The 22,489-nt window shown below is 35.3% G+C and overlaps 1 protein-coding gene across 1 annotated transcript in view; it reads left to right on the plus strand.

Moving 5' to 3' along the window:
- Positions 1-4,751: 4,751 nt before the first annotated feature.
- The window catches only part of LOC117100296 (fibropellin-1-like), a 40,810-nt gene continuing 23,072 nt past the window's right edge, over positions 4,752-22,489 (plus strand). The window contains exons 1-9 of the mRNA XM_033239945.1: positions 4,752-4,821; positions 7,822-7,983; positions 9,009-9,167; positions 11,090-11,107; positions 11,822-12,148; positions 12,477-12,722; positions 19,214-19,348; positions 19,753-19,896; positions 21,839-22,015. Of these exons, the coding sequence (XP_033095836.1) occupies positions 7,866-7,983; positions 9,009-9,167; positions 11,090-11,107; positions 11,822-12,148; positions 12,477-12,722; positions 19,214-19,348; positions 19,753-19,896; positions 21,839-22,015 (1,324 nt within the window). The 5' untranslated portion in view covers positions 4,752-4,821; positions 7,822-7,865. The remainder of the gene's footprint in view (positions 4,822-7,821; positions 7,984-9,008; positions 9,168-11,089; positions 11,108-11,821; positions 12,149-12,476; positions 12,723-19,213; positions 19,349-19,752; positions 19,897-21,838; positions 22,016-22,489) is intronic.

Raw genomic sequence — 22,489 nt, forward strand, 5'->3', positions numbered from 1 at the left:
GTTTGAATGAGATGTGGTGGAACAATAAAGGTGGTTATGGCCACATAAAATAAAAAAAAAAAAAACCATTATACAGTACTACAGTATTATAAATTGTTATGTACATTTATCGTCATCTCCAAAATTAATATGGTATTAACAAATCGTATAGGCTTATATGAATTGTAATGTACAATCATCATAAGAATAATGGTAAATCATGACATGTACAATACTCAAATAGTAGAATAGCAATAAAACGTGCAGTCGTCATTACATAACAAAATGAGAAAATATTTGATAAATAATATAATATAAAATAGAATACCGGTAAATAGCCTACATTAATACAATAAAAAGTAAAATAAACAAAAGTAAAATGAAGATATTTAAAAAAACAAAATAAAAATCTGGTCCAAAAATTTATTAGAAATAATAAACTTCAGTAAAGCGTTCCTTTAAACCCTGTTTAAAACTTAAAGAATGGCTCTTCAATAGGATAACCTTAATTTTAACATCAATATTCAGAAAAAGGCTTTCGGGAATATTTAAACGCATCAATAGAATGAATAGAATAAAATATTTAAACGCATAAGTAAGGGCTCTAGCGTGATGGAATGCAAGAATTGAATCAACATTAGTCACATCCTTTTTTAAATAATTGTTGGAGAGTAAACACAAACAAAATTAGCAGTAGGAACTATGATCTATGAGATAAACAATAGAAAGCTTCTGTGACATTGGAAGACATCTAGTAAAGAAAATAATAACAATAATTGAAAAGACTTGTTTGCTTAAATAAAGTGCCACTCTGCAATGCACTTTCGTACTGCTGGAACTAAGTTAGCAGAAATGAAAATTTTGGTCAGTTTTCTGCTCTTCCCCCTTCTTTTTTGGCAAGCTGAACCACAGTCGGGTAAGTAGGCCTATATGTGGCTCATGGTGTCACAGTCAATGACATATAGGCATATTATGTACTTTGCATTCTTACCATTGTAATGATAACGTCATATTATTTTATCAGTTATGGTCGAATGTATAGATAGCGTTTACATTTTTTCTGTTTATGCGAATGTGGTTTTGTTACTGGAAGTATATTGGTGAATCAGATACAGTAGCATAGTAAAAATCAGCACCACAGTGACTTAGGCTTTTCTGCTAATTTAGCAGTATTGGGGTATTTATAAACAAAAAATTAAATAGGGAGGGGGTGTGAATTAAGGACGTTTTCAAAATACTTGGCATATGTGTTGGCCGTGACCATTGTTTATGTTTAACTAACATCTGGTCTGACAATATTGAATCGTTAAAATATGTAGTTACTTCATGGCGAAAAAGAAATTAGGCTTTATTGGAAATGTTACAATTACAAACACTGAAACTAGCAAAGCTCATAAACTTTGCAAGTGTTACTGATACGCCTGAATACGTCATAAGGCAAGTTGATAGCTTTTTTTATTTTCTATTTTCTTTCGGATAAGAAAACTGAAAATGTCAAAAGATTAACTCTAATAAACGAATTAGATCATGGTGGGATAAAAGCACCTGACTTTGGATCATAGGCGCAATCACTCAACATTGCTTTGTTAAAGCATCTGCTTAATGAAATGGAAATCTTTAACTAATATGTATTTTAATAAAATTAGGTCCAGAAAATTCCCATTTAAAATATCGATAAATAATATTTATAAATCGATGTTAAAGGTACTGTCTCACCTTAATGATTGTTTATTTCAACATCCTGTAAGCCTATTGTGAGGATATAATGAAATGACTTAGGGGAAACAAAGTAATGACTCAGTATAATGGTGTTTCTTTAATGTATATGAACTGGATTAGATCAGGCGTTAAAATAATCAAATAAATTTTGATCTGTAATAGATTTGTTAACTCATGTGAATTGTTTACAAAGCTAAATTCTAAATTAAACTTTGTTTCAAAACTGTATGTTTGTTTAAGGCCATTCCACATAAATGGAAATACAATATTTTTTAAAGAAATGTAGATAGGCCTACTGATGAGCAAAATAAAACTATCCCTCTTCAAAAGGTGCAATATGAATGTAGCAAACATAGATACGATTGTTTTATGAAAAATTCAGAGCCTTTAAAGTGCAAAACAAAGTGCCAAAACTATATTTTTAATGCAACAATTGACTGGGGATCAACCTGGAAATGGAAGTTTAAATTCATTAAAAAAAAACTTACAACAACTTAATTTTAAAGCTCTGCAAAACACCCTTCCACCCTTTTGTGAGTCAAAACAACTGTGGATTTATATTACTTTTAGGCCTAATAGATTAAGTATGAAATAAGTATGATACAGAATCAACTTTTCAAAACACAATAATTGGGACGTAAGCGCAGAGAGGTCGCATGCGCTAAGTCGACAATTATTATTATTATTATTATTATTATTATTATTATTATTATTATTATTATTATTATTATTATTAAAAATATTGATCATATTTTTTTTTGCAATATATAATGTTTTAAGAAATCTTAAAAAAATTTTCCCTCAATCAATATTCCTTTTAATGCAGAATATAAAATAAGATAGATATATAAATAGAAAGATATTTAAAATGTCTTACATGATGTTTTAATAAGTAATGTTATCTCTTTAAAAAAATGTTACAGTATAGCCTAAATGATATACTAAAATGTCTGGAGCATTTAATGAAGTACAAAAGAAACCAGTAGAGTAGAAAACCACAATTCGTCGGGGAGAAAAACAATTTAAATGTACCGGTATTTTCTACATATTAGAGACCCTATAAAATCGATTAAAAAAGCCTTTGAAATATCTAAATTGTCATATTTTTCTGGCCTGTGTTAATAGATCTATGTATAATTTTCTAATTATCTTCCCAAAAAGAACTGATTATCATTGGTTGCTCTAACCATATATGACATAAATCAGAAATTTATTCCCTCAATGCTTCACCGACTGAGCAGGCTTAATGGGTTTCTCAGATGTTAAAGAACCTTTAGAGTGGAGTCAGCTCTTAATCTATACTTCTACTGATCTTCTCTCTCTACTATTCTCTGTCTGAATCAGTGATGTGGGGTGTTTGCCTATTATACTCAAGGTAATTGGGGTGTGTCTAGATTAAGTCACCCCATACTTTTAGAGTTTCTGATTGGATCATAGAGACATTCTTTCTCTATGATTTATATCTACCAAAAAGTTGCTAATTAAGATATATTACAAACTTCAAAACTTGGGCTTAAAATTATATTCATAGTGTGTGAAAGGCCAATTCCAATTCACTAGGGTGAAGTTATAACACCAATTGAATGATAGATTGTATATTCAGGTTGACTATTCAAGCTGTCAAATCAATAAGATATTTAACAGGTGAAGGGGTATCGATGATATACAAATTCCAATGGTTAATAAGTTAATGTTATTGAACCTTAACACTACATTACACTACCAATCGACCCTTTATATCTAGATGTGTATAAGAGACAGGGTCCAAAAATTTATTAGAAATAATAAACTTCAGTAAAGCGTTCCTTTAAACCCTGTTTAAAACTTAAAGAATGGCTCTTCAATAGGATAACCTTAATTTTAACATCAATATTCAGAAAAAGGCTTTCGGGAATATTTAAACGCATCAATAGAATGAATAGAATAATATGATAATTAGGTAACCAATTTCCATTAAAAAAAACTTGGCACATAATATGATAATTAGGTAACCAATTTCCATTAAAAAAAACTTGGCACCAATGATTATTGTGGTGATAAAGATGATAATAGTGATCAGAATAGAGGGTGATGATTCACATGTAAGTGACTCACTGATGGAAAATGTCGCTGAAGTCCGGCTTCAGGGACATTTTCCAGTCGGAAACCCACTTGCCGAGTCTTTACAGCTTCAGGGACATTTCCAGTCGGAAACCCACTTGCCGAGTCTTTCCAGATCTGCCTGGAGCGCAATGGATGGTGATTTTATATATCTTGAGGTCATCAGCGAACATACGACAGCCGGAATTTTGGAAAATATTAGGTATTTCATTAACAATTTAAAGATGTTGAACAAAGGGGGGGGGGGGGCGGGGGCTAGAATGGAGCCTTGAGGAACTCCTGAGAGGACTGGGAGAGGGTTTGAAGTAGCACCTTCAAATACTACTCTCTCGAACCTATCGCTCAAGTAACTTTTAAACCAGGAAAGTTAAGTTACCGCTAATGCCAGATTGATGCAGTTAATAATAATATGGGACAGTTTCTATTGATTATTAAGTACTTTTCTACTCTCGTGTGGTAATATTTTTATCATTTTTGCACCCGTGTGTTCCCGAGTGGTCCCGTGTGTTCCGTGTGGTATTATAGTAGGACCCGTTTTAGTGACACCATACCAACATCGGGTAGGGGCAAACATGTTCGACAGGATCGACATACGAATCAAAGTGCCGGACATGATAAGCCTCGGTCAGGGTCCCGGCATACAATTTTCAGGCAGTTGACAGTTTTGTAGGACTTATATGGCCAAAAATGGTTTTAGGCCACGTTTTATTTAGAGATTGGCAATCAAATTTAGGCCGTACAGGCCGGCCTATATGGGCATATTAAGGAGTTTTCGATTTGCACGTCCACTATGTCAACTGATAACCTATGACGTAGTTTTGATGACTTGCGCATGCGTCAAGTCGACCAACACGACGACTGCCAAATTTGAGAACGTGTTCAGCAGCGTTTTGAAGTTCGCTCGGTGAATGGCTGAGATAACAAGTAGACGTATGACGTCATATCACTGCAAACTTTTGATTCATGATGGAGGATGATGTCGCGGTGCTTCTTAATTTGGCAAAATTATCTTCTACTGGGGATGTAAGTAAATAGCATTTCGGTTAAGTTATGTCCTATTTGCAAACTATAGAATTATCCATTATTGTGGATCAAATTTAGTGGATAATTAGGTTAATTAATCAGCCTATTTAGCTAGGCCAAGGAAGCCTATCCGTCCGAGCCTAAGCCTAGGCTAGGCTAGGTAGGTGGGATATGACTTCTTCGGCCGCCGACACATTCGGCCGCGCGAGATTTATATGGAGCGCCAGTTGGGCATTTCTCCACACCGCATGCTGTGGCGGCGTATGCCTAATTTTAAGCCTTTGCTAAACTAAATAATTTCTGTCTCATTGCTTTCATGTACAGTATTATTTACTTATTTATTTCAGGTATGTGGATTTCTATTGAAGCATTTGGCCTACTACTATTATATTAGTATTTCATTTATTGAATTATAATTACATTATAATTTTTATGCCATATTTAAATCAGAATGAGACAACACATTGTATTTACTCTTGTTTATTTCGTCTTCCTCTGTTTTATGCATGTCCATAATTTCGTTCATACTGTACAACTTCATGCAAAATATTTATCATATTTGGTCGTTTGGTAACATAACTGCATTTTGGCACTCTATCACTGATTTGTGATGACGGTTGACGATACAGATGCTTAGCAATTACCGTATTTGAAAAAAATACACTACAAAATGCATTTTTTACTGTATTTTTATTCATATTACGTCAGTTTTCTTCAATCCGTAATATAAATCAGAATGAGACACAACACATTGTTTTTACTCCTGTTTATTTTGTCTTCCTCTATTTTATGCATGTCCACAATTATATTCATACAACTTCATGCAAATTATTTATCATTTCGTCGTTTGTAACTTAACTGCTTGTTGGCACTATATCGCTGATTTGTGATGACGGTTGACGATAAAGATGCTTACTATAACAATTACCATATTTGAAAATAATAGACTACAAAACGCATTTTTTACTGTATTTTTATTCATATTTCGTCAGTTTTCTTTATCCACAAAATAGAATTTCGTCAAATAAAATTTAGAATGATACACGTGCACAAATTTCGTCCTTTATCCACAAAATAAAACATTTTTTAAATAATTTTATTTTTTTGTCTGTTGTCTGTTCATTTTATCTTTTCATACAAGATCGGATGTAAAATAACACATTAGCGAGTGTGATGAAAGTGTGTTATTTACAAGAGTTGGAAAAAGAAATGTAGAATAAATTTGTCAATAATTAGTCAATAAAAATTCTTTAGGAATATCTCTCTATTCTCATGCCCTTAATGTACATAAACTTTATATCATTAAAGCCAATCAATTATTACTCAATCAAATACTTAATTTATTGGTGATTTAAAATTCAGGTCTTTATATTTACATTACTGAATAGTAAACAAGTGCACATGTAAAAAATGAGATCTATAATCGATAACAAGCAATGATGTTTACCTTTAACAATTATTATCGTCAAAATGTTTAAAAATCTTGTAAATATGTTACTTGTGTTAACCATGGTGTAAGTGGCAGCGCAAAGTTTGCCATCTTTAATTTGTTACGATTTTTTCACATAATATAATTTTATCACTGAAATTTTAACACACTATTAATATTAATTTTTGTGACATGTTCTGTGTGTATAGGCCTATTTGTAACAATGTAAGCTTGAGTGTTTCTGAATTTGAGGTTAAGAATTGAATAGAATATATAATAGCGCTCATTCAACCATTGTATATCTGCGTGACAAACAATAGCGCGCATTCAACCGCCAATTGGCAAAGCACTCAAAGGGCGCTCCATACATTTTGGTGTTCGACATGGCGCGGCCGAAGGTGTCGGCGGCTGAAGTTGGCCTAAAGCGGCTAGGCGAGGCCGCCAGCCTTCAATCAGGCTGGGCATATCCAGGAAAAAGGAAATAATTTTTCAGTGATATCTGTTAAAAAAAAATAATCCTATATTGAACAAAGAAGGAGAGGTGCACCCTCAACAGGGGGATTTATGTTTTTACAACTCCCTGCCCTGAATACCCCGTGGATATACCATTGAGGGATTCGTGAAGTCGATGAAGATTTGCCATGTTGAGCTGTGTAGACTACAGTACCTGAGTGTTGAGTAAGATACCACGGCCAGTGTATTCGAATAGCATGCGCGAACACGGGGAAACCCCAGATCACAAGGTCATAAAGTTCACTGATGTGTCAACATGAACGTTCACTTAAATCGAAACGTTCAGATAACCAGTGGACAAGTACCAGTCGACTGCTTGGATTTTCCACTCACCGGACGTGAAAGCCGTCCACGTCCACTCAAATCGAAAAGTCCTTTGGGCCGCTGCCGACGACCTCGTCGTTACTTCGGAGGAGGGGAAGGTTCAAGCTGCACGGCGGAGGGGATGCCTGCCTTACCCCCACCCCCATATTAACATTACACTTAAGACAGAGGAGCCAATGGATCTCAGCACACCTTAGCACATCTTAGCATTAGTAGATTTGAAATAAGTGCCTAATTTTGTTAGTAATTAATATTAAACAGCCTAAATCACTCATGATGGCTTGGTGAATTGAAGTAGCAACAGGGACGCCCTTTTGATGATCTTTAACTAATTTTATCCGGTTTCACCTATATAATGCTGTTATTTAGTTCAAAGTAGTAGTGTGTGGCGCTTTTGTATGATGGTGGTGACGACAAAATTCTGCAAACTGGGTTCGACAAACCGGTGACGTGTTTTCGGTGAACTGGGTTCGGCATACTGAGTTTATTCACAAATTGGCTATGCTCAGTAAACCGGGTTTTGGCAAACTGGATTTTGACCAACTGGTTGGACACCTTCGCTCCCTGGTCTCACTTTTTTCAAAAGATTTTGAGCGACGCTAACCTACATCTACTTTGATTCATTTTGGAAATTGGACACCCATGGCAAACTTTGGAGCCACCCCTATATTACGCTAACACCATTTTTTAGTACTGTAGCTGCTGTTACAGCTTATTTTAACTTTGTTATTCAGCATCATTTCCATCATATGATTCCTGTTCAACCAACAACCAATGTATGGATGGATCAACATGCTACAACACCTACTACCAAGCATCATTAGCCCAACAATCAAAGCAGAATTCTTGTAAATGCGTAGCAGGTTACACAGGGCCGCTATGTCAATTCACTATAGGTACTGTATTGAAATATTATAATTTTCTTTTTGTAGGAGAACAAATGAAATTAACTCTATTTTGACTGATTTAAATTTTTATTCAAATTTGTTTTTTTTGTTTTTTCTTTTACAGTAAGTCGCCTATGTGAGTGACACATTCATCTAGAGTTAAATAATATGGCATTTCAAGAAAGCCACATGATAACATGTAGATATTCATTAATATAGATAATTATGATGATTTTTTTTTTTTTTTTTTTTTTTTTTTTTAAATAAATTCATTTGGATCCAAATATAGTTTGTATGAAATTTTTCATTTGTGTTGATCCAGCAAAATAAAAAAACAATAGTACTCACACTACGTTTTCGCGAACGATCCGTTCGCTTTCTCAAGTAGACTGGTGATGTTTTCGCCAGTCTGGTCTGATGTCACTTCGGTGTTGTTGAGGTCGAAGTGCATCGCTGCGTCGTAGACGAGCACCCCTCCCCCTCTTAGTGTTGTGGTTCAATATGATATCATCATAGATATGTGATAGAACAGATGTTCAAAAGAACACAGTAGGAATCCGAACAAGATCAGCAAGGTTGTCCGATTCCAAAATTTTAAATAAATCTGCAATCACCGATCATGCCACACAACTCAATCATATTCCAAATTGGGACATATAAATATTACAGAAAGAAAGCTCATGGTTTCAACGAAAAGTCAGAGAATCTTTATGGATCAGAAAAACAACAGATACTATGAACAGAGATGAAGGAGGACACATTCTATCACATATCTATGATGATATCATATTGAACCACAACACTAAGAGGGGGAGGGGGTGCTCGTCGACGACGCAGCGATGCACTTCGACCTCAACAACACTGAGGTGATGTCAGACCAGACTGGCGATAACATCACCAATCTACTTGAGAAAGCGAACGGATCGTTCGCGAAACGTAGTGTGAGTACTATTGTTTTTTATTTTGCTGGATCAAAACAAATGAAAAATTTCATACAAATTATGATGATGTGCTTAAATATTATTAATTTGCAGATGAAGTACCTAGCATGGACGTGTGTACTTTGGAGGCAACTACTAGCCCATGTCTTAACTCTGCAACTTGTAATAACATGTACCACAGCCAGTTATCGACCACTTTGAAGTACTGCACATGTACACGTAAATACACTGGATCACGATGTGAAACATTAGGTATGTTTTTAAATCACTTTTATCTTATTAAGTGATTTAGACACCCTCCTCACTCAAAAGTACTAGAATTAGTGTGCGACTGCAGATAATCATGTCGTGTCTGTCTTTATGGCTACGATCAGAGATAAGCTAGGCCCATCTAATTCAGGGCTTAATTTAATTCAGTTGTTCCCACAACCTGCGGTCTGCGAAAAGTGATTGGGGGTCTGCTAATTCAAAAGGGTCCGCAGAAAATTTGGGGTCCTCGAAAAATATTAGGGGTCTGATTTCTCATGATTATTATTATTATTATTACTGCTAATCATTAAGTGACTTTAACAAAATAACTTTGGCATAGGCATAGACTTCGTACAGTATGTAAATTGTTTTAACTGGCATTATATTTTAATTTCAATTTTGATTGCTAATTTGTAAAAGTGTTTTATATTTGTTTTTCTGTATGCTTTATGTAAAGATGTTTAGTTGTTTAACCACTTAATAGATGCGATTCTTGGGTAATGAACAACCTAAAATGTTACAAAATTAAATATAAATTGGGGAACAGAAAATTTCTTCACCATTTCCGGCCATCTAGAACTGCCATCGACATAAACATGTTGTACCTTAATTTAACCCCAACAATTGTGGGACTGAAGACATATCAATCACCTGACTTTCTGAAACTCCCCACCCCCTCACCCTGTATTTTGAAGTCCAGCCAGGTGTTCTTCGTGCGAAATAAAGAAATTCGTAATTGCACATTATTCCTGTTTACATCTAGGCGTAACTCGTGTCTGAAAATTAGCATTTATCTTTAAACTATGTATGCGTATGTTACAAACGCGCGAATAAATTTGACTAGTTGAAAACAGACTTTACGCTGCATTTGAGAATTTTCTTCCCTAAAAAAGTTTGAATGCACTGTTTAATGATCGAAGCTACTTGAATATTACCATTGTGTATTCTAATTAAGTCCCATGACCTGCATTTAACCAATCCAATTAATATAATATGTATAGGTAATGTGATGCTGTATAAGAACTGATTGTTATTGTTTATGTCATGAATAATTTCATAAAAAATCATCTACAGTCATCTCTCTGGGTGAAATGTTGAATAAAAAAAATATAAAAAGGAAAAAAAAAATACAGTCAAGCTCTTTTAAATGAAAATATAACCACTACTAGGCCTTGAATTTATTGTTGATTGTTTGAAATCCCTCCTGGGACACATGAGGAAATTAGCTAACATCCAGTCCACACTGGCCTGACTTGTGACGCCTCGTTACACAAAGAGAATGGAACTAAGTTATCGACAAACCCAAAATTTTCACTTAAAACGAGAATTTACAGTAGGTCTGGAACCTAATTTCTCGATGGTACCCTAATTTTCGTGACACTAGCAGTACTACCAACCAATATTACTGTAGTGTATTTCAAATGGTCAAACAAGACATGTGCGTATAATTGTAAGCCTCAAGTCTGGGCCAGACGCAGCTCAAGGCCCAAGGTTTGTCGGGGGGGGTGGTTGGTTGCAGATGTTGCGATCGCACCACCCTAAATTGCATTAAGAAAATAATTCTTGTATTGAATTGTTGATATCAACATAGTACCGGTAAAAAATGTTAAGGTATTGAGACAGAGTGCAATTTCCGGCCACCTAGACGTCCAAATTCTCAAAATGCTGAACAATCAGTGGTGGGCTGAGGTGGTGTGGGCTCTCACGCATATCACTACTGCCTCTAATGTATGTAATGTAAAATCATAAACTGTGTCTAATGTACAGTATATGTAATGTACACTAAAATCATAGACTGTGTGTAATGTAGATGTACATGTATGTATATGTTTTGATTCACTGCCTGCCGACGATAACAAGTAATAATATTTTTTTAGATTATTGTCTGATTTTTAAAATTAAAATGTAATTTTCCTTCTCTACAGTTTCAGATGTGCTTGTAGGTAAGTTAAATACAATTTATTCCTATTCATGTACGAATGTTGACGTGTACTTATTTGATGTTCTTGACTCTGCCAGCGATATATAGGGTAGAATACTCGGTCGTTCCTAAAGTACATGCATCCTGAGACACTTAGAATGATCATTTTTACCCACGCCCGCAAGCGCTAGTCGGTTTGTGTGGATAGTGAGGGTGTTTCTGTCCGTCTGTCTGTCTCAATGTGGTGTCTGTGTCCTTCTGGGCGCGTAACTCAAACCCCACTGGATCGATTTACTTCAAATGTTGACACATTGACAGAGTTATACATGTATCTTTAATAGTCTCCTCAAATTTAGTGCTGATCGGAAGTAAGATAGAGATTTCAGAATTTTATTCATATATTTTGCGGCCTCTACAGTGGACAGATCCAACTCCTTCTGCCTTGATTGGCTAGGTTGAGTGGGCTCGATCGGATTGACCGTGGGCCAGTCAGGGGTGAGTCAAATTTTGGCCGTCGGTCACCCCTTTGATGGGCTGGCCATGCCAGGCATGTGAAAGCAGTCCAGCCGGCGTGCAATTAAATGCCATAATTTCTTTCAGTATAGATATGACGCAACAGTATGACTATGAGGGTTTGTAATCTCAGATTATCTTGTTCATTATGTATTTGATATGTATATTATGCTTGTGATATCTATACTTTAATACGTTATTTTTATGTGCCTCTCTTCTACAGATCCTCCCATCGACATGACATTGTTTGTTAGGGGATCAATAGTAGGCCTCTACTACGCACCACAGTCTAAAGATCCACCAATTACAATGTACTTATCTGGCGTTTCTGAGCCCGACGTGGAACTTACTCTGGATGATACAGATTTTAGTGGAACATTGTTTGAAGGCGGTATAAGCAGAAGTGAAGTTAACAGTATATACACTCGATTCAGGATAGATATCCCCTCAAGTGCTCCACAAGCCCAACAAAGGGGACCTTGGCGCGGTCGGGTAGAGGTGGAAAATCATAGGGAAATCGACATAATTTCATTTTATCAGAGTATGACAGGTAAGCATAGTAGGGTGTCATTATAGTTACATAGCTGTATCTAACTGTTATAGATCCGTATGCGGACAGTCAATAGCACAAAATGTTATAAATTACTGTAGTAAAACGTTTATAATTCTTCTGCAACAACAATAGTAGCAACATCAACAACAATAATAGCAGTAGAATCATCGACAGCTGCAGCAGCAACCACATCACTGCAACTCCAATAGCAACAGCAACCAAACGCAATAGCAAAAGCAGAATCCAGTATAGAACATTTGCCAATAGCTGTCTGATGTCCATCAGGGCATTATTTAAACATTTGTCTTCAATCTTTCTCAAAAAGCCTACGTAATGCCAATCAATCCATACGTAGTCGCATCAGTTGGTGGATATGTTCAACTTCGGACGGATGCCAATGAAAACCAAGAACTCCGATGGAGTCACAATGGAGAGGAGATTCCACAAGCCAACGCTCTTGAAGTATTCACAATATTACGAGCCACTGTCGAAGATGACGGCATCTATGAATGTTACATAAATGGAAGACGCCCGCAAAAAGAACATGCTTTTTTCAAGCTGTCTATTAGAGGTGAGTAGGTCTACAGTATTGTGCATATCACAGGGGCTCTAACCCATCGTGTCCTCTATTAGCTAAAATAAAGTAATAATAATATCAGGGCGCACTCATTCTTAGAAGCATAATACATTAGCATAAGAGCCTGATATGAAAATTTGTATTATTAATATTATTCAATTATTAGTTCCTTTGTGACCTTGGTCACAGTGGAACTCTTGGGATGATACAGATGTGAAATGTGTGTGCGAGATGTATGGCCACAATATGTTGGTATGTTTGTAAACAAATAGGCTCCTAAACGGTGCTTTGCGGTGGGTATACAGCGTGTCCCATAGTTAATTGTGGACATGTAATTGTGTAAGAAATGTTTGTTTTTTCGGTTAAAAAATGTAAGCCATACGCAATAAAACATATACCCCCACCACCATTTTTTAGTCGTTTTTTTAGGGCAAATTTTGATTTGCGCATGCGTCAGAAGCAGTTTGCCGACATTTTGTTTTTATCGCGAGAACGTCAGCAGTAGACATAGAACAATATACCTCCATGTTCAAACTAATTACAAGTTTATGATGTATATTTAGCATCACTATGTTTTCACAATCGTATATGCTATTCAAATATGAGTATAAATTATGTAATATAGCCCACGAAATTAGGACAACTCCTGTATAAGGCAGTAGACACACGCTCCTGCTGGGAGCCTATTTTTTTTATTAAGATCTTTGCAAAAGTAGTGCTTCTGCGACCAGTCGGTAAAAATGTTGTTTTTGGTACTTCAAATTATTAAACAAAAGTCTACAGAAGTTATAAATAAGAGATGGGAATGGATGGGAGTCTTTCCAGATGGAAATGCTATTGAGCAAAATGTATGAGCTATCTGACGTTTTGAAGTGTTTTTCAAACAGGCAAATCCATATAGTGGTTAGAATAGATAATCGTCCAGAGAACATGGCTCATGACAAGAATGCGTGAATATTTACATAACAGCAAAATAGCAGATGCAATTAGTGGTGGTGGCTAGTGGTTCTTGTTGGCCATCGGCCGATTGAGATTAGCAGGGTGGCAGGATCATTGTATTTTTTCTTGAAAACTCGATGAGAATGTGCCAAGTCGAAAAAAGAAAAAGAGGAGTAGGACTAGGCATAGACAAATATGTAAAAGAGTAAAGTTGGAAATATACTGTCTGTCCAGGCATCGGAGCTCTCATTTGTCCAAGAGAAATATCCTCATTTTGATATTGACCTTGAAGAAAAATGTGATTCCACAATACAGCTCAAATCATGCCAACAACCCGGAGTTCCAGGATTATTTGAATTATTCAAATTAGAAGGGGCGCTTATTCAAATGGGGCTCTTATTTGCACGAGTACGGCAATTCAATTCATTAAATGACTACTAATATCCTATTCTGAAAATTTTATAAATGATAAATATGTGTATTGATTTAAAAATTACATAATGATGACTATGCAAGGGGCAAACGACTTGTTTTACCTTAGGATTAAGGAGGCTGTGAGTTTTACCCGTGGAGACTGCCTCCTCTCAATGTTTGAATGTTTTATTAGCTCACTCTCTGAGAGAGAGGGCTTATATGATGATTCTGAGCGAATTTTGAAGTCATTTGTTCTTCTATCTCTTCCTTTGTTTCTGGTGCGATTAGGCTGATCTTGCAATAATATGGAAGATAAGGCCTGGGGAATTTAAAGTATGAAGAGTTTTTATGAAAATATTGTCGGGAAATATGTGAAAAAGTATGTTTTTATATCATATTTCTACACTACAGTGGGTTTCCTATGAAAGCGTGTTCGTCGTTGATCAGATTGCAAATCGCCTGTATATTTGTATATTCCGCATTGTGTATCAACCAATCACGGCCTGGAATGCTAAGCTTTGCGGCTAATAAATGCGTCTGCACGAGTCTATAGTTGGAAGCGAAGAATGAGCCGTTTTGTGGTGCTTGCAAGGGTGGGTGGTCTCTCCTCTGAGAGATAAACAGTGTACACTACTGTAATGCAGGCTGGCCTAGAGTTAGAGGAAGACGAACTAGGTCTATAGGCTGGCTGGGTAGTACGTGTGTGTAATAGATCAGATAACAGGAAATGTAGGCTACAAGTTGCTTTTATGTGTATTACAAACCACATAATATTCAAATTAGTTAGTAGCTATGAGTGTATGTGTGCAGCACATTTCGTGTCAATGTACTGTAAATGCACGCTGGCCTGACGAAGACGAATAGGCTGGCTGGGTACGTACGTGTGTGTGTCTAGTCTAGATACTACAGGAAATAAATGTAGGGTTACAAGTTGCTTTTAAGTGTATTAAACCACACATTCAAATCAGTCAGTAGCGATGAGTGTATGTACAGCACATTTCGTGTTGCCGCACTGTGGTGTGGTTGATGACGAGGACGTTGCCGTTTAGATACATGATAGCAAGGTCCCACATGGATTTTTTGTTCTATTGAGACGGTAGCTTTTCAGCATTGCTCTAGGATGATTTTCCATTACATATAAATTTTTTAGCTTTTTGTACTCTACACTTGGCTATCCGTAGCCAACCACATAGGCCTAGGAATGTAATATATTAGATCAGATGTTAATTACATAAAATGTAGGCCGATAGTTGTATTTAATGGCCGGGGTGGAGTGGATTTCTTTTTTCTCGATTGACCATGGGATGGCTACTGTCATCGTTACCTAGACTTGTAGACGCCGTTGTCCATATGGTAATGATAAAGATGGTTCGTGTACTCACACTCACACCTTCTCTACAGTAGTTTACAATTATTTTTTTTGAACGAATACCACTTGGTACTAGTAGAGGTTCGTAAAATACAGTAGATGTAAACAAGCCTTTCCACCGTGTGACGTCGACGGCCTGAAACTGGTTGGCTGTTTATCTGGCTCTAAGTTGGCATCAAACGCAATTAGGGGATTATCGTATCATGTTTCAAGACGGGTATATCTAGATATAACCAGGCTATTGACTGATGAGGCATGATTAAATGTGCCTTTAATTTTCAATTGATTATATTCCATTCCAACCATGGTATAACCAGTCGATGGATAGCCCAGTATATGAGATATTTTGTTTAGATTTCACAGCGTGTTCCATGTACCTCCTCCATTTATTTAAAATTAAATTATTAAAACACTGCATATAAACTAGTAATGTACTAGTATATTATTTAATCTAGTAATGTATATATTTAAAAACATATTGGGCAAATATTCATACTACTTTACACTGTACAGGTGTCATTAAGAAATATTTTAAAAATTGAAAAAAGGGGTTAAAAATTCAAAGATAAAAGGGTTAAAAATTTTAAATAAACAGAAATGAGATAATGATTTAAGAACAGTAAAAAATAAGTTAACAGTTAATAAAAACATCAGTATTGAGATTTATCGGAACTAATAAAAAATATTAAAAAGGTCAAAAAAGCGGTTTAAAAAGTTGCAAAGAGAACTGTGGTACCAATAATGAAATTTTACTAAAAAAAAAAAACTGGTATCATAATTAAAGTTAAATTTTGAGAAAAAAAATAGATTTAAAAAGGAGCAGATGAAAAAACAAGAAGTTGATATCGACCAGGATAGCCCAAGAAAACCAATTACATAGGTTTATTTCCCTTGGGTTCCTGAAAAAAATAGTAATAAAATATTATAATAGACAAGGTTTTATGACATAACTTCTTTCGTTATAACTCTCTCTAATTCGATAAGTAGTCTTTTACCATTTTTCTAAATGATGAAAGGCTGTCGGAGCTCTTTATTTTACTTGGAAGTTTGTTCCATTCATGGATGATGGTAGCATAAAATGTGCCATCAATAACTTTAGATGCTTTCGGTGGGATAAAGTTTAAATCGCTTTGACGTGTACCATGACTGTGCTGGTCACTTACTTTAGCTAAGTGGCTATTTAGGTACGATGGAGCAGAATTATTTAATATCTTATGCAATGTGTTTAATTTAATTTGTGTTACTCTATCTTTGACATTTAGTAATCCAAGTTTATTTTAACTCTTTCTGCCCAACATGGCTTCAAGGTCCTTTGTTCGTTATATACCTAACCATATACTGTATATGTATATATATGTATGTATATGTATGCATATATATACTGTATATGTATATATATTTATATATGTATGTATGTATATATGTATATGTGTATATATGTATGTATATAATGTATGTATGAATGTATATATGTATATGTATGTATGTATATATGTACATATATGATGTATGTATATAAATATCTTCATAATTACAGTACAAAATATTTCAAAAAGTTACGTACAACACAACAAACCTTACAACAACCATATTTCCTTTAATATCACTGTACACAACATCACACCTTTCCTAACTGTTAAGTGAACATAACAAAAAAGGTCTATGATGATGCATACAATACAACTACTATAACTTTAAACGTTTTTCTTTATGCTCAATACACATAACAACACTCCACACAACCTCCACCCACTGACAGCACTTAAACATTGCCAGCCATTGTCAAGTGGGCTATTGCATCATTGATGCTCTCGTTTATGTTATGTCGCCTTTTCCACGAATCTACGGTGGCTACGCCCTATTACGGTGTTCTAACAGCCTAATTAGGGTGTTACAACGCCCTAATACGGCGTTCTCATGCCCTATTACGGCGTAATAACACCCTAATTAGGCCGTTATAATGCCCTAATTTTGAAGTATATTTGGTAGCTGCTTTGACGGCTGGGCCATTCTCTAGTTTTATATATTACTGTAGTATGGAATGCCATTGTACTCCAGCGGACTCAATTTGGAGCCACTTAAAATCAGGCTCCGGAAGGAAAAATGGACATGTTCTACAAGTTTACAACTGATTTTCTTTAAATACAAAAAGCAGATTTTTGAACATTTGAAAACTGGGGGCTACGCCCCAATATTTTCCTCCCTATTTTGGGGGAAGGGGAGCCCCAATTTGTTCCTCCCTTTGTTTGGGGGGGGGGAGGGGAATCTTGTCTATATTAATACCTCTGCTCTTGTGGACCCAATGTAAGATACAGTACCTGCAGTGCTGATTGGGGGAATGGCTGATTAAATGAGGGGGCCGCTTAGGGTTGCAAAATAAAATGATATATAATTACTACTAAGGTGATGTGATTGGTTTCGATTAACGTAAATGCTCGAATAAGCGCTGTGGTGATTAAACATTTTTTTGGAGGCTACAGTTTTGGAGGCGCTTATTTAAGAGCGGAGCTTATAAAAAATATTGGCGTGAAGCTTTCCATATGCCCGTTTCCGTTGCCTATCTCACGTATTCCCATAGTTCAATAGGCCTATCAGGTCCTATGTCATCGTAAATAAACGTTTGTAAAGAAATGCTTGTGTCTTCATTTTTGTGTTATTTATTCATTTTAACACTGCATACATTGTATTTAAACCCTGTTTCTCAAAGTCTTTGTTTACGCACGGTAATAATAATGCTTGATTACCCAGCACTTATTATTATTACTATTATTTTTACTATTATTATTATTATTATTATTATTGTTTGAAGGTTTGCATGGTGAAGTTATAATATATTAATGCTTGCGGTACACCACATAGATAGCTGAAAAGAACTGTTGTTGGTTGAGAATGTTTACTGTTGGCAGAAATAAGCCACCGTACGAATCGGTAGACATTCGAAATGACAGCCCAAAGTCTGTGGTGCGTAACCAACAAAAATTAGATAAGCTTTGAGGCTAACTTCTTGACCATGTTTTTGGAAAATTCATAACTCCATAATGGAGTTTCGTATGCTGATATTTTTTTTTTTGAAAATGTTTTTATTCTACACTACTTACTATGTGGTTTAAAATAGTTAAATTTTTTTTCCTCAAAAAAAAAAACAACAAAAACAAATCCCCCAAAAAATTTGAATACTAGGTACCATGACTGTACATCTAGGCCTACTTAAGTTACAATACTGTTTTGCTAACAAGGCTTAGGAAGGATCAGGATTTCTGCCATCCAGCCTAGGAGCAAGTGTGTGTGTGTTTACAACTACCATAATGGTTCTTCTTTGTTCTTCGATGTGTGGGTTCTGTTGTAGATATAAAGAGTACAAGTATTTAAATTTGTTCCGTTTAAAATCAGAAAAGACGACGACGACAACGGCAGTAGGTCAGACACTTTGTCAATTCTTACTATAATACGATAACTAAAATTTGGTAAACTCTGATTAGTTTCAAATTTAGTAGAATACAATTAATGACTTTGGTGACTTAATTATCACAATTCCCAAATTTGCTTTTTTTTTGCGAGACAAGAAACGTACACGACAGCAGGGCTCTGGTTATAAAGTTTTACAATTATTATAGTTCTAAACTAGATAGAAATTGTAATTCAAGTCAATCATCTTTCTTTCTTAGTTAGCCAAGGCTTAGACTAACCAGCCTACACCTAGATATGTTAATTATTTGTACTAACAATATTATTATCATTTATAATAATTTTACAACAAAAACAGAATGCCCAACAGGATTATGTGGTATGCCAAATTGCTGGATGGACTGTCCACACTGTATGAACGGGGCAGTGTGCGAGCCTTATTCTTGTTCATGTATATGTCCAGCCGGCTACATTGGTGATCTATGTGAGACAGGTGCGTATATTCTTTAAATCAGACATCAACCCTGTCCTACACAATAGATCTTTCTAAAGTGACAAAGCAAACCGACTAATCCAAACGTTTACGCTGTTTAAGGTGGCACACCTTAGCAACAAATGCAAGGGACGTGGTTTAGCGGGAATTTGGATGATTGTACAATGAATATTCTGATTTTTGTAGTAAATCTCCGTAAATCAGCTAAATTTATTTTGTTTGATCTGTTAATAACGTGTGAGTTATTCAATTTTTACCGTTGTATTCCATTTTCGGCAGACAGCGCATATTTAAGAAATAACAATCCATAAAAGTAGAAATGATAGAACAAGAATGATGATTGTTTATATATGACATATAGATTATTATTATTATTATTATTATTTAATTTTTAAATGTTTCAGCCCACTCTACAAGTGATTTTGGACAGAGTGGCACCATGGCGTGCAGTACTGGTGTTGACAAGTGCATAGGTAACCGATTCTGTCGACCTCAACCATTTGGGTGTACTTGTGCAGGAGGTTTTTCCGGAATCGACTGTAGGACAAGTAAGTTTTTATGCACACTCAATTTATTTAATAATTAATTTTGTTATCTATTTATAAAAATCAAACAAACTTTACCGATTTGCTTTATATAGGAACTAATTTATTTGTGTGCAGGGATGTAGTTATGGTGGGCAGGGCTACCCAACCTTGAAGTGTCGATCATCCACCCTTAGTTTTCTACAGCTACAACCCTGGTGTGGTATTCTTATTTTCAAATTTGGATTATTTATTGATAGCTAGTAATTTATTCTTATTATTTCAATATTATGCAAATATAATGGTGAATTTTTATTGGTCAATTTTATGAGCTCACCACAGACAGAATCATCTAAAAGTGCATTCTCAATCATTGCACTTACTACTGCTACCACTACCACTAAGATTACAACTACCACTACCACCACTACTACTACCACCACTACTACTACTACTACTACTACTACTACTACTACTACTACTACAACTACCACTACTACAACTACTACTACCACCACCACCACCAACAATAACACCCTTGCAGCTCTATGTTTGATACTTCTCACTGTCGTTAAATTGCATTTTTGTTTTAAAACCAACAACTGAAAGTGTACAGCTAGTGGTACTGTAGATTTAAAGCAGTCTTCACATGGACAGGGTTTAAAGCAGCCTTCAGGCATTGGTGGCGCCAGGGGGTGGATGGAGGGCTAAGCCCCTCTGCGGGGAAGCCTAGCCCCCCCCACCCCGTCGAGGAAGATGAATACATTCCATCGAGGAATAAAAACATAGAAAAATATTTTTACATGTCGTTTAGCAACCATATCGCCTTCATTGACCTATTTGTGTACCGTTTGTCTTTTCATCACATTAATAATAAAAACAACAACAAATGATATAATGTAAATTCACTTGCCGTTTTATTGTAAGTTATCCGACTGCTGTATATATTACTTTTCACATTGAATTAAGCCCATGAAACAACATATAAACTTCTTGAATTAATTACGTTCAAACATCTATTGGAACGCAAGTCAGCAGAACAGTGTCAAGAGTCAGAACAGCATTTGACGCTATTTTTCAAAATGTCAGTGTATATTAATGTTATGTATTGAAATTTAAAAAAAACACAAATGCCCCTTCCCTAGTTTCAAAAATTCTGGATCCGCCCCTGTTCAATGGGACTAATTAAAAATGGTTTACATTCTACTATAACAAATGCTTGTTTGGATATCCTCATGATGCTTGGAATACATCTTGATCGGGGAGCAACCTCGTGGTTTACAGATTTCAGGCAAAATTTTCAAAATTTCTAACTTCACTTTGAATTAAAAGCTCGTATTGTGACATTCCCGGTGACATTGCGTTTACTTAATTCATCGTACTATAGTATTGTCACAAATTGGTGGCCTTATAATTTACAGTAAGACATTAATGTTATTTGTAACTTAGTTGGTAATAATTCACAATTACATGGATTAGGAAAAACTTGGATTTCGCAATAATGGGGGGATAGTATTGTAATGTAATACGTTGTTTTTTTTAAATAATATAAACTGTAAAACGGATTTGAAAATAAGTTAGTTGGTTTAACATTGCATACTCTTTGTTTCTCGTTTTAATAAAAATAAAAAAAAATTGGTTTTGGAACTTCCACATTAAAAAACATACATGAAGTCATTACGGTAGCCTGAGGCCTATCAAATAACCAATACAAATTTACCAAAATTTGTTAAATATCCGTAGCTTTCAGGGGGACCCCTGTGGCCCCTAGGCGGCTTCCCCCTAGCCAAGTGAGGCTCGCTTCGCTCGCCCCGTCGGGGCCTTTAGCACCCCTGTTGGGCAGATCACTGCCTTCAGGTGGCCCTCCCTGCAAGTAACCCTACCACCTATGTGAAATAATCTAAGAACTCTAAAAAAAAAATACCTGCAACTGTAAATCAATTATGATTTACAATGTATATGCCAGAAAAAGAAGCTTGTAGTAAAGCATTTACTATACCACCTCTTTTTAAAGGGTGTTCTGCAGGAACATATGGCCCTGATTGCAAGTTAGTTTGTTCGTGTCCGGATGATGAGTGCAATTATCATAGTGGTTGCAGCTCAAGTAGTTGCAGTTATGGAATGACTGGCGATACTTGTACAGGTAATATAGCAATACAAATAATTATAGTAACAATAATATAAATAATAATAATAATAATAATATAACAATATAGAAAATATATATAATATATAATAAAATAATATATATAGAAATAATAAGCTCAAAAAATGCCTAAAAATCCAATTTTTTTTTTCCCTTTAGATCAACAATTTAATGTCTTATTATTCATGTCCCAAAGTATTAGTTCTGGAAGTGGTCAACAAGTCATTTATTTTATGTTATTAATTTGATAGTTAATTCTATTAAACAATTTATGCACAAATTACTTTGGAAGGCAATTACTCAAAATCATGTTAATCTTGACTCTAAGAGTGCTGTACTTTCACTTTACAATAATGTAGACCTGAAATGACCAATTTCAATGATTGACCCCTAATTTTAAAGATCACATACTCAGGTATCTGAAAATACCAGTAACTTGAATTTCAATTTTTGCTACAACTTAGCCATTTT

This window comes from Anneissia japonica, unplaced genomic scaffold (assembly GCF_011630105.1).
Source record: "Anneissia japonica isolate Jap-2015-1 unplaced genomic scaffold, ASM1163010v1 scaffold557_len159069_cov99, whole genome shotgun sequence".
Taxonomy (NCBI): Eukaryota; Metazoa; Echinodermata; class Crinoidea; order Comatulida; family Comatulidae; genus Anneissia; species Anneissia japonica.